Source organism: Nomascus leucogenys, chromosome 14, assembly GCF_006542625.1.
Source record: "Nomascus leucogenys isolate Asia chromosome 14, Asia_NLE_v1, whole genome shotgun sequence".
NCBI lineage: Eukaryota > Metazoa > Chordata > Mammalia > Primates > Hylobatidae > Nomascus > Nomascus leucogenys.
Genome location: NC_044394.1, coordinates 4,517,724 through 4,530,359, shown reverse-complemented (window position 1 = coordinate 4,530,359; position 12,636 = coordinate 4,517,724). Strand labels below are relative to the sequence as shown.

The following is a 12,636-nucleotide window of genomic DNA, read 5'->3' as shown; positions in this document are numbered from 1 at the left end:
TAAGTCCACAATAGGTTAAAGGGGGCTAGGAAACAGTCTGAGGAAATTAGGGTAGCTATGACAGAAATAATAATGGCAAAGGAATAAAGAGAGTGACACTGCAAAGCAAACCATCTTGGCTGCTACTTCTTCAGCTCCCACCAGTGGGACTGGTTTCTTCATAGTTTGCCATCCAGAGGCCTGATCCTGCTATTTATCTAAAAGCCTTAGCCCTGGTTCCAGTGCAATGCTCAGCATGAAAACAGATTTCCTCTGAAAGTCAAATATGTCCTACTTCAATGCCACAAATTACATGACGACATTGATTGTGAGACCTATAATTTCAGAGATAGAAGAGGAAAAAATACATCTATACACACACTCATAAGTATATTACATACTGATATATGCATGTTATATAGATGTGTGTGTGTGTGCATGCATAGCTTATATGTGTACGTTTTAATATATGTCTTAGAACCAACTGAAGAAAATATGAAATATACTATCAGATTTGAAGAGAGGATTTTGATTTCTGTCTGCTCTCCCTATATTACCAGCAACAAAAGAAAGAAAGAAAAATGAACATTTGAGAACTTTAAAGTGTTGTCGGAAATCTGACACAAAGGCCTAAGGAGGAAGTACCTTGGTGTGGAGCCCAAATGGTGCCAGTGGAAGGGTAAATAAGCAGATCAGTAATCCTCAGAAACATGACAAAATGACTACGGGACCGTTCATTCATAAATTTAAATTGAGCAAGTATGTATGTGTCAGGAACCACACTGGGGACTAACAATATTACTGTGAATAAAATCAGATAGCATCCTTGCCCTTAAGAAACATACTGTCTTGTGGTTCAGGCAGAGTTGATTAAACAATCATAAATATAAATATATCATTGCAAACTGAGATAGGTGACACAAAGGAAAGGAATGGGATTTAGGAGCATATATAGAAAAAAATAAAACCTAGCCTAGACTGGGGGAAAGCAGGCAACACAACCCTTAGGCAGCAGTCTTTGAATTGATAACTGGAAATAATGGGGGAAAGGAAATGGAGTGTTGTTTCCTGACTAAGGGAACAGCACACGAGATGGGAAAAAAAAAAAAAAAGAAAAGGGCCCTTCCAGGAACTGAGAAAATGCTACTCTGGAAGCATAGTGATAGAGAGCCAGAGAAGGACAGGGCAGAAGCCACACTATATGGAAACTTGTATGCAACCAAATATTAGTAAGACATAAGTTGGGAGGGAAATAGGTATGGTGCATAAGAACAAATGATGCTACTGAAAGGGCTGATTCAAAACTGATGACAATTTAAGCTCCAGTGATGAGAATAAAGATCAAGAAGACTGATGGCTTCAAGAGATATTTAGAGAGTAAAAAAGTCAATGGTATGTGTTAATGAATTGAATAGTGTTATGGGAGTGGAAATAGGAAGCTGTTAAATTTTCTGACTTTGTGTAGCTGGAAGCTCTCATTCACCAAGACTAGGTAAATTGGAAGAGACTCTGTTTGGGGAGAGTTGAGCAGAATATGGTGTGATGTAAATGTCATGAGTTCTGCTTCAGAAATGTTGAGTTTGAGATACCTTTAAGAGGTCCAAGTAAAAATGTTGATCAGGGAACTGAATATGGGTATGAAGCTTAAAGGAGTGTCTAGGCCAGAAAAAGGGTCTAGGATTGACCCCAGATAGATATGGGGCTAGCTGACAGGGTGAAAGGGCCTTGGAGCTCTCTTATTTCCTTAACTTTAGCAATTTATACAGTTGTTCTCAATTTATAGGGTGCCTCTAGCTCTTAGAGCTGAGGGAATCTTGGTTCTGCTTGAACTGAAAAGATGTATTCATAATATCCCATATTTGAACTCTGGATATGTTTTTCAAAGAAACATACTATTTTGCTTCTACTAAACCAGTATTTTATTCTCATATTTTCCAGGAGGAAAACATTTGGGGGGGGTGGTGTCAAACCATGAATAATTAAAGAAAATTTCTTCTGCGTTCCAATAACTCCCTTACAGTTTGGAAGATTTGAAAATATAAATGAAATATAATCTAGCTATAAGCTTGAGATAGCCTATATTGTTAATTATGAAACATTATAATGTTAAAACAAAACTACAGAAAGCTAAAGCATTCATATGCATTTAAAAAATATTAACAACTACTCAGTTCAGCAACTTCATTAAGATAACCTCATGAATTTGTTTCCTATTCCACAGATTCTACTATGTAGAAATTTTGTGCAGACTAGAAATTTATTAACATGTTAAAACAGTATTTAGAATATAGTAAATGCATTAACACATTGTTGTAAAATAAAGTTATATCAATTTTGTATTTGAAGAATAAATATGCATATGCATAGAGCTCTCCATCTTGAGAAAATATTTAAAAATAATGTAAGCACTAGAAAATTACTTCTTCTATACATTTTTTTATTTTTTAGAGAGGCTCTGTTGCCCAGGCTGGAGTGTAGTGATGCAATCATAGCTCAGTGCAACCTGGAACTCCTGGGCCCAAGGGATCCTCCCGCCTGGGCCTCCAAAAGTGCTGGAATTACAGGCATGAGCCATCGCCCCTGGTCCTCTTCTTCTACACCTTTTTCTTTTCTTTTTTTTTTTTTTTTTTGAGACGAAGTCTCGCTGTCACCCATGCTGGAGTGCAGTGGCGCGATCTCGGCTCACTGCAGGCTCCGCCTCCCGGGTTCACGCCACTCTCCTACCTCAGCCTCCCAGTAGCTGGGACTACAGGCGCCCACCACCACACCCAGCTAATTTTTTGTATTTTTAGTAGAGACGGGGTTTCACCGTGTTAGCCAGGATGGTCTCGATCTCCTGACCTCGTGATCTGCCCGCCTCGGCCTCCCAAAGTGCTGGCATTACAGGCGCGAGCCACCGTGCCCGGCCTCCTACACCTTTTTCTATGTTGCCTGTTTTTGGTCAGATATGACCCGGTAGGAAGAACATTAATAGCTCTGTGCTGCCCTCTAGTGGTAAGTAGAGAATATAGTCAATGAGAAAATTTTGCCTTTTAATACTTCAATGAAATTCTAATAAGAAAAAGTAGATATCACAAAAATAATTTCTTAATCTGCTATCACTGACAGAAGATAAAGAGTCATTCAGCACCACTGCTATCAATTTATTACTCTAACTCCAAATAGTTTTCATCGTAACAAGCACAAATTGATGCTTGTCTTAAAAGCAAATTCTTAGGTCAGGCGCGGTAGCTCACGCCTGTAATCCCAGCACTTTGGGAGGCTGAGGCGGGTGGATCACCTGAGGTCGGGAGTTCGAGACTAGCCTGGCCAACATGGTGAAACTCTGTCTCTACTAAAAATACAAAAATTAGTTAGGTGTGTTGGCACACACCTGTAATCCCAGCTACTAGGCAAGCTGAGAGGTGGGAGAATCACTTGAACCTGGGAGGTGGAGGTTGCAGTGAGCCGAGATTGTGCCACTGCACTCCAGCCTGGGTGACAGAGTGAGACTCTGTCTCAAAAAAAAAAAAAAAAAGAAAGCAAATTCTTATCACTTGTTAGGTACCTTGATCTACTACTGCATTATATCAAGTATAGTTTAAGAAATGCCTTAGCTATATTGAACACACACACACACACACACACACACACACACACCTCTCAGCTTTAACGCTAAAGTAACACCTCAATTCTTGGAAGACAAAATTCATTTTTTTGTTTGTTTGAATTTGTTTAAATTTAGCTTTTAAATATTTAATAATTTAAATTTAATAGCCAAAAATTTATGCCAATAAACTTATTAAATAATACTTTTTTTTTTTTTGAGACAGGGTCTTGCTCTGTCATCCAGGCTGGAGTGCAGTGGCACGATCATGCCTCACTGCTCTTGATCTTCGGGGCTCAGGCAATACTCCCACCTCAGCCTCCAAGTACCTGGGACTACTGGCATGCACCACCACGCCCGGCTGATTTTTTAAAATTTTTAATAGAGCTCAAGTCTCTCTACGTTGCCCAGGCTGGTCTCAAACTCCTGAGCTCAAGCAATCTTCCTGCCTCTGCCTCCCCAAAGCTAGGATTACAGGCATTAGCCACCATGCCTGGCCTCTATAACACTTAGAACTCAGAAAGTATATTTAAAAGATGCCTTATTATCTGAACAAGTAAAACAATTGAAAGTACTACAACTATTTTGAAAGTTATTGGTAAAACGGAATTTTTCCCTAACAAGACAAAAAAATCCAGTTGAAAAGATAAACTGCTTGGTAAACAAGTGTTTGCAGTGGTGGGGGAGGGATATGGGCAGTCGGTAAAAGTAGTAGGACTATTTATTTAACCAAACAAGAACAAAATAAGAAGATCCTTTCTCATGCTATATAGCTTGATATTAATAGAATATTATATTAATTGTATTAATTCTTAATTATATAGTTTTATTAAATTCTTTATATCTGATATCTCTCCAAAATCAAATGGAGGCAATCAAATGGAGAATATTTTTTATTAATTTTATTAATTCTTAATTATTAATATAATTGTATTAAATTCTTTGATATCTCTCCAAAATCAAATGGAGGCAATTTTCAAAAAACGACACATAATCACTTTAGTAAAACAGAAATAGCAAATGAAATCCAAGAAGAATGAGAATTCAAATATAGTAACCAGTTTGTTAAATTGCTGGGGTTGTCCTTCAAATTTGGGTCTGAGCTTCCTACCAACCAAAGTGAAAGGGAGGTCATTATGTATTTCTTACACTGAAGAGGAGAGTAAGACTTTCTAATTCCTAAAAGAAGACATTTTCTGGTTTTAATGAGTGATAAAACTCATTAGCTCAACAAGAACTGTGAATTCAGAAATTAGATTTTGTTTGCTGTTTGTTTTGTTTTACATTTAGTAGAGGCTAAATGAATGTAATTAAAGTTCTACTGATCCAACTTAATAAAAACTCAAAGTAGTAGAAAGATAACAAGTCATCAAATATAATTTCTCTCAATCAGATACAGGATAAAAGTTGAACAGCATGTAATTTAAAAATAATAACCTTATCTTACAGTCAGAAATATCTATTATTTTTATAGAAGAATCTATTTATTTCTTGGTTTAAAGTTCCTTGAGGGCAATAGTCTTATCTTCTAATTCCTTTGTATTTTTCACTGAGGTATGGTCACAGTGGATATAAATTCACTAATGAAGAAAAATAAACTTCACCACTGGTGGGTCTTTTTGTTTGTATTTTTGGTGGGCATGGGACATATTTTTACCTTATAACAGTCTCCTCCAGGAATAATTTCCTGAATATATACCAATGGGCCTTCATTCCGGTTAATTCCTCCTAGTATCTTCAGGCCAAGGCCTGTTTCCTTGGTAATGGTAATCATCTGAAAGGCAGGATCCCTAAGATAAAGTAAATTAGCACACACAGGTTAGTCTAGAGATCTGTACCTATTTTTTTCTTTAAACTACTTATTAAATCAAAATCTGAGATCTAGACCAGCGACCCCTCACCTTTTTTGGCACCAGGGACTTGTTTCATGGAAGACAATTTTTCCATGGGGGGTGGAGAGGGGATGGGAGTGCAGAGGGGTGATGGTTTCGGGATGATTCAAATGCACTACATTTATTGTGCACTTTATTATTACATTGTAATATATAATAAAATAATTATACAACTCACAATAATGTAGAATCAGGGGGAGCCCTGAGCTTGTTTTCCTGCAACTAGACAGTCCCATCTGGGGGTGAGGGGAGACAGTGACAGATCATCAGCCACTAGATTCTCAAAAGGAGCATGCAAGCTAGATTCCCTCCCATGCACAGTTCACAATAGGGTTCGTGATCCTATGAGAATTGAATGCCGCCACTGATCTGACAGGAGGCAGACCTCAGGCAGTAATGCTCGCTTGCCTTAGACCCACCTCCTGCTGTGTCTCCTGATTGCTAACAGACTAAGGACCACTACCAGTCTGCGGCCCAGGGATTAGGGACCCCTGATCTAGACAACCCAAAATACTTAGTACTTACTAGCAACGACATTTTTAAAAAGTATGGTGACATAACAGCAATTAAATGAGTTTGCTTGCCTATACTTTTGATTTCCCCTATAAAACATCCAAAACACAAAAGAATTTACAATGATAATGCTTATTTCTTTGAAGTAGAACAAAAATTTATTAAAGGTGATGGAAAATATTTGCTTTTACCTGGTTATTAGACTACTTGAAGAATTCCAAAACTAAATATTTTAAGTAGCTTTAAAAGACATGTCTGTGGCCATTTAAAGCAAAGTAAATACGACTTCCATTTGAATCTCAAAATTTATCTTTTTAATTTAGAAAGAATATTTTCTTGGTAAAAAGTACTTGTTTCAACTGTAATTTCTGTCAGACATAAAAGCAATGCCATTTGAAAAGAAGGGACTGTACAAAACATCCTGCAAAAGGGATATCCAAGTTGCATTTCTGAATACCTGGGTCAGACCAGAGACTTTTACTGGTCAAACAAAACTTGAATTAAGTTTGAAATAAGATTTAGGGCTGCCTGTTTAATAATACTGGGTACTGTGCTAAACAATACCTAAATAATGACATCTAATTTAATATCTACAAATCCTTAAGATTCTTACCCTTATTTTTTTAAAAGACCCAAAATTCAGATAGGTTAACTTGATGGCCCAAGTGTGAGCCCAGTCAGTCTTACTTCAGAGGCAAAATGTGATATGTAATCTACTTTGTTGTTGTGTTAGAGCCATTGTTGAATATAGGACTTCCAGCTATCTTCAAATACATCGAATAACTGAAACTACTATTAAAAAAAGAGTTACTTCATATCTTACATGATTATAGTTTTTAGAAAAAGCTTTCTTAGCTTCTGCCGTAGAAACTCTAAGAATATCTTTAAGAAAACTGTTGCATTCGAAAAGATAATTTCTAAAAAGAAGAGAGAAATTTTTTTAAAAAGCACATAGAACTCCATTGTTGAATATTTTGCTCTCCACGTATAACATCATTTAGAGCTGTATTACAGGTATACTGAATTCAGCTCTAATTTGGGAAGGCCTATCTGGTTTCTAGGGCAATAGTCAATCAGCTAGAAAAAAGGCAGAGAGGACAGGGTCCAAGGGTCCAAAATGCACCCTAAATTCATTCTTTTTTTTCTTTTTTTTGAGACGGAGTCTCGCTCTGTCCCGGCTGGAGTGCAGTGGCATGATCTCAGCTTACTGCAACCTCTGCCTCCCAGGTTAAGCGACTCTCCCACCTCAGCCTCCTGAATAGCTGGGATTACAGGCACGTGCTACCACACCCAGCTAATTTTGAGTATTTTTGGTAGAGACAGGGTTTCACTACGTTGGCCAGGCTGGTCTCCAACTCCTGACCTCAAGTGATCCGCCTGCCTCGGCCTCCCAAAGTGCTGGGATTACAGGCATGAGGCACCGCCCCTGGCCAATAAACCCCTTCTTTACAGGATAGTAGATTGCAAAAACATAAACGAGTAAAGCCTAGAAATGAAAGATAAGGTAAGAAAGGGAAGTAAGCTACCTTATTAGATCTCTCCACTAACTCTTAAACCCTCCAAAATGTGAATGTCCTTCAGTGGGAGCACAAACAATCTCAGCATATATTATTGTTTCAGCACAGGATCTTACTTTTCTAATCCCAACAAAGTATTATTAACACAGCAGTTTATTGCTGCTAATATGTTTTCTCTATAAATCTATCCATATATTTTCTGAATTAATATCCGTATATTTTCTGAATTGCTATCATACTACTTAAACCATTTTAGATCTTGTTTTTTTTCTTACCCAGAATTATTAAAAGCAATGTCTATGTGGTTAAAAGTTCTTCTTAAACATAAATTTATATGTTCATAGCAGCATAAAATTTACATACACGACTAGGACCTTATTTTAAAACTCTTCTATTATTAAAATTTTAGATTATATACTCTTTCTTTCCTATTAAGTATCAAAAATAGTTCTGCTCAACTTTACTCATAATAAGAGAATTACAAGTTAAAACTGCAGAGATACTACTACTCACCTACCAGACCAATAAAAACTTAAAACTTCAACAACATACTCTGATGACAAAGCTGTGGGAAAAGAGGCATTTTTGCACACCGCTGGTGGGAATGCAAAATGGTACAACTTCTAAAGAGATAAATTGGTAACCTCTAACAAAAAAAGACCCTCTGATCCAGCAATCCCATTTCTAGGAATCTATCCCAAAATACTCTGGCAAAAAATAGAAAATGACTTACATGCTAGGTTATTCATTTTGGCATAATTTGTATTCACCAGACATTGCAAATAATACAAATGCCCATCCATAATGTACTGGCTGAATAAACTATGGTACATCCACACAATAGAATATTATGCAGTTACAACAAAAAACAAGGAAGATTTTTATAAACTGTTATGAAGGGATCACCAGGATATACATTAAAACAAAAAGGCAAGGTCAAAACAGTATACATGATACCTTTTACTTAAGAATATTCTGGGGAGTGGAATCCAAATATATATAATTATCATGTGTACATATATATGTGTATATTTATTTTTATATATATGCATTGGCTTAAGCAAAAAGAAGCACTACAAAAGGACCAAGAATAAAAACAACTTTTTATAGAGGGAAGGAGGGCACACAGTGAAGACTAGAATAACAGCAAGATTTTTTTTAATATACCTTGTTAAAGGTATGTTTTACGTTTACAAAATGGCCACCAATTCCTCCCATTCTTGTCTGCATGCATCTTGGTAATGTGACTTTACTGCTTCCTTTCACTAAAAGCAAAGTCTGTATCTCCACTCCTTGAATTTTCATTTGGCTATTTAAATTGCTTTGGCCAATGGGATACCAGCAAATGTGAGGAAACTGGATATTTGGAAAACACCTGTGCTTCTGCTACCATGCGAAAAGCTTGAGCCAGCCTCCTGAAGAATGATAGACCAGTTCTAAAGAGACCTCTGCCATTCAACCTTCCTAGCTGAGGCCTCACAAGATGTAAATGAGGCCATCCTACATTATCTGGTATAGAGCAGAACTGCTCAACCAACCCACTCAATCATGAGAAAGAATAAATGCTTATTGTTTTAAGGGACTTTAGGGTGGTTTGTTAGTCAGCAAGAGTTAATCTATATATTATCAAATTTTTTAACGGAATTATAAAATATTCTAGATATTAAAAATCAAAATTTAAAAAAGAAATCTCACAAAAGAGTTTTTAAAAATGTATTTGACAATTGTCTATTTTTTATTATTTTTAGAGACAGAGTTTTGCTATGTTGCCCAAGCTGGAGTGCAGTGGCTATTAACAGGTGCAATCACAGCATACTACAGCCTCAAACTCCCAACCTCAGGCTATCCTCCTGTCCTAGTCTCTGGAGCAGCTGGGACTACAGGCATGCCCTACCGTGCCTATACAAATGACTTTAAAGAGAATGCAGATTTTCTTCTATACACTGATTTACACTGAAAGGTAATTCAATGTATTACTTTACTCACTACTCATTACTGCTATCGTAGACCACATTAGAGAGCTAGATGTAAAAAAACTTTTAATCAAATGTTCATTAATAGTTTACATATTTCAAACTATATTTCAAAACATATTAAATTTAAAAATTACTTTTCAAGTAGACTGGATGATACTACAGTAGATGTATTTTTATTCATGCTTTCACCAAAGTAGCCTTGGATTTAACAGCTGTATAAATGAAGATCTTGATGAAGAGTCTAGAAATTCTTCTTTTCCTAGGATTGAAGAAGTAGAAAATAAATTGTCAGGTCTTAGAACTGCCAAATTTGATTCCAACTGTTCATAAAAACATTATATACACTTGGCACATAAATAATATAAGCCTGTGTATAGATGTTAGATGTATTGTATGTATTTTGAGTTACGGCATTTTGGTCATTGACAATAACATCCGAGAAGTGTAAAGACAGCTCATTAGATAGATAAGTCTATGTCTATATCATTATGAATATCCATATCTATATAACATCTTCATTCTCTGGCAAAAGTGAACATACAGCTAAGCTTTAGGTAACTATTACAACTTCTACCCTTGGTAAGCTTAAAAATCACGTAATAGTTAAAGATTGAGGAAAATGTCTCCAGTGAGTACAAGGCTATGAAGCTTATAGTCAGAAAAATAATTGTGCAATGCATTTGAAAAAAACTAAATTCTTATTATCTTACCAACTATCTTGAGGCACTTCCTGCAGATCCTATATTACTCTGACTAATATTATTCCAGGAACTTCTTAAATGGCTTTCCTATGAAGAGAAAAAAATATGCTTTCAATGTCTTATATTGTTCCACTGTGAAAATTAGGAATAGTGGTTTCATTTAATTAAAACAAACTGTATTTGAACAGAGACTTACCACCTTTTATTAAGAACAATGAATGAAGCAAACGAATTTAAAGTTGAAAAAGACACTAGGATCATTTAGTACAACTCTCTTCCTGAAGAAATGAGGAGCTAGATTCAGAGATTGTGTGGTTTTCCCTCACAAATGAAAAATAGTGTTTTTGTTGTTGTTGTTGTTGTTTTCTTCTCCTAACTAGAACTCAGGTTATATTCTACAGGGTGGACCTTGAGATCTGATAGGCCTGGGTTCTCATTTGAAATTTTGGGCTTCTCCAAGCCTCAGTTTCTACAGAGGTACATAGGTGCCTTGATTGTGGTGATGATTTCACAAATGGATATACGTCAAATGTAACAAACTGTCTCACTTTAAATATCTGCTGTTTGTTGTAAATCAATTATAGCTTAATAAAGTTAAACTTTTAAAAAACCCGATTTTCAGTTAAAAATGGCATCTTGACCTTGGTACATATATTCTTTCCCTCCCAAGAGTCTTAGGGTAAAGACTTACAAACAGTATAAACTCAGAATGCTGAAGAGTAAATGGGAAAAGAGCCATTGGATGAAAATTTTGAACAAGTTTTTAAAAGATAAAAAATAGATGGTTGGGTGATAATTGGTAAAAGAGGGGTGAAGAAGCTGAAATTTAGGGCAGAGCTTCTTAAACATTTTTTAAGTCTGAGCACACACATAATGGTAATATTTGTATGGCATACTAAGGTAAAGAAAGGTGATATCCTTTGAAAAGCTGAGGAGAATCAATACATCAGCACATCAGCAACTGATTCACAACAAAATTCTGGCCTAGGAAACAGGTGCAGGAGGAACGTATCTTAAAGAATCCCAAAGAAACTGGCCGGGTGCGGTGGTTCACGCCTGTAATCCTAGTACTTCGGGAGGCCGAGGTGGGTGGATCACGAGGTCAGGAGATCGAGACCATCCTGGCTAACACGGTGAAACCTCGTCTCTACTAAAAATACAAAAAAAATTAGCTGGGCGTGGGGCAGTGCCTGTAGTCCCAGCTACTCGGGAGGCTGAGGCAGGCGAATGGCGTGAACCTGGGAGGCGGAGCTGGCAGTGAGCCAAGACCGCGCCACTGCACTCCAGCCTGGGCGACAGAGCCAGACTCCGTATCAAAAAATAAAAAATAAAAAAAGAGTCCCAGAGAAACTGAAGACTCAGGAACAAAAGAGTCTGGGGAGAACAAAACTGAGAGATTGAAGACTAAAATCAAGAGGATCATCCTATCTTTTCTTCAACCACTGTATGCAGAAGAAATCATAGATTCTTCCGTAAATGAACTGAATGGGCCCCAAACACAGAGCCAACTACTTTTGAGGCCCTAACATAGGAATGTATTCACTGGTCTGGGTGGTAAAAACACATTTCGACTTTCACAGCCTCTGTAGTAGCAAGCAACAGGAACAGTGGAAGCATGCAGATCAACAGCAGCCAGAAAAATGAAGCCACCAAGCCACAATGTCAGTAGCAAAAGTCCAATGACCATGAAATAAGAAAGTTATCCAGTACCCACGAGGAAAAGAAGGGCCACCTGAGGGAGGAGCTTAAAATCCTTGGGCTTTGACTAGTAGCCTCTCAGAGTCAAGAGCCACTGAAGCTGCCCACAAGACTGATATAGTCATGGAAGAGAGTTCAATTCTAAAACTAAGTTTGCATAAGTTCATTATAGACTGCTTTAATGATACACGCATGGAGCAGATTCTCAAACTCAAGAGAGGTCATTCTCAAATAACAACAATAATAGTAACTACCATTAATTGGCACTATGTTTCACATACTATGTATTCCGAATGTATTTATTTAATATTGTGGAAAGTGTACTAGACATAAATAAAAAAAAAAAAAAGAAAAGAAATGCAGAGTTCAAATGGCAGTATTGCCATGGGCTAGTAACATTGCATTAGAAAAATTGCCTAACCTCTTAGCATCTCCTCCTATTAAGTAAGGTAGGAATAGTAACACCTGGCTCAAAAGCAGATGTGAAAAACTGAGCAGTCTTTCTACTGGTACCAAAGTGAGTAAGATCCTCATCTTTGGTGAGTTGTTCTAACTGGACACACGTCCCCAGGTCCCCTGGGAACATACAAGCCTAATGATGTATAAATGCTACTCTACAATAGATTCCGTATAATACACTTAACAAGACATTTTAAAACATTTCTATTTTAAGGTATAAAATAAAATTTAGGTGTTTATTCCATTCACTTAACATGCTGGCAGTGTCCTAAGTGCTAGAGATGAGATGAGATCAGGAAGGGTGAAGTGCTCTGA

General features: G+C 36.9%; 1 protein-coding gene across 1 annotated transcript in view; it reads right to left on the bottom strand.

Moving 5' to 3' along the window:
- The window catches only part of STXBP4 (syntaxin binding protein 4), a 191,439-nt gene that overhangs the window by 161,640 nt on the left and 17,163 nt on the right, over nucleotides 1-12,636 (bottom strand). The window contains exons 2-4 of the mRNA XM_030828589.1: nucleotides 10,174-10,251; nucleotides 9,598-9,722; nucleotides 5,223-5,355 (exon numbers count right to left, since the gene is read on the bottom strand). Of these exons, the coding sequence (XP_030684449.1) occupies nucleotides 5,223-5,355; nucleotides 9,598-9,644 (180 nt within the window). The 5' untranslated portion in view covers nucleotides 9,645-9,722; nucleotides 10,174-10,251. The remainder of the gene's footprint in view (nucleotides 1-5,222; nucleotides 5,356-9,597; nucleotides 9,723-10,173; nucleotides 10,252-12,636) is intronic.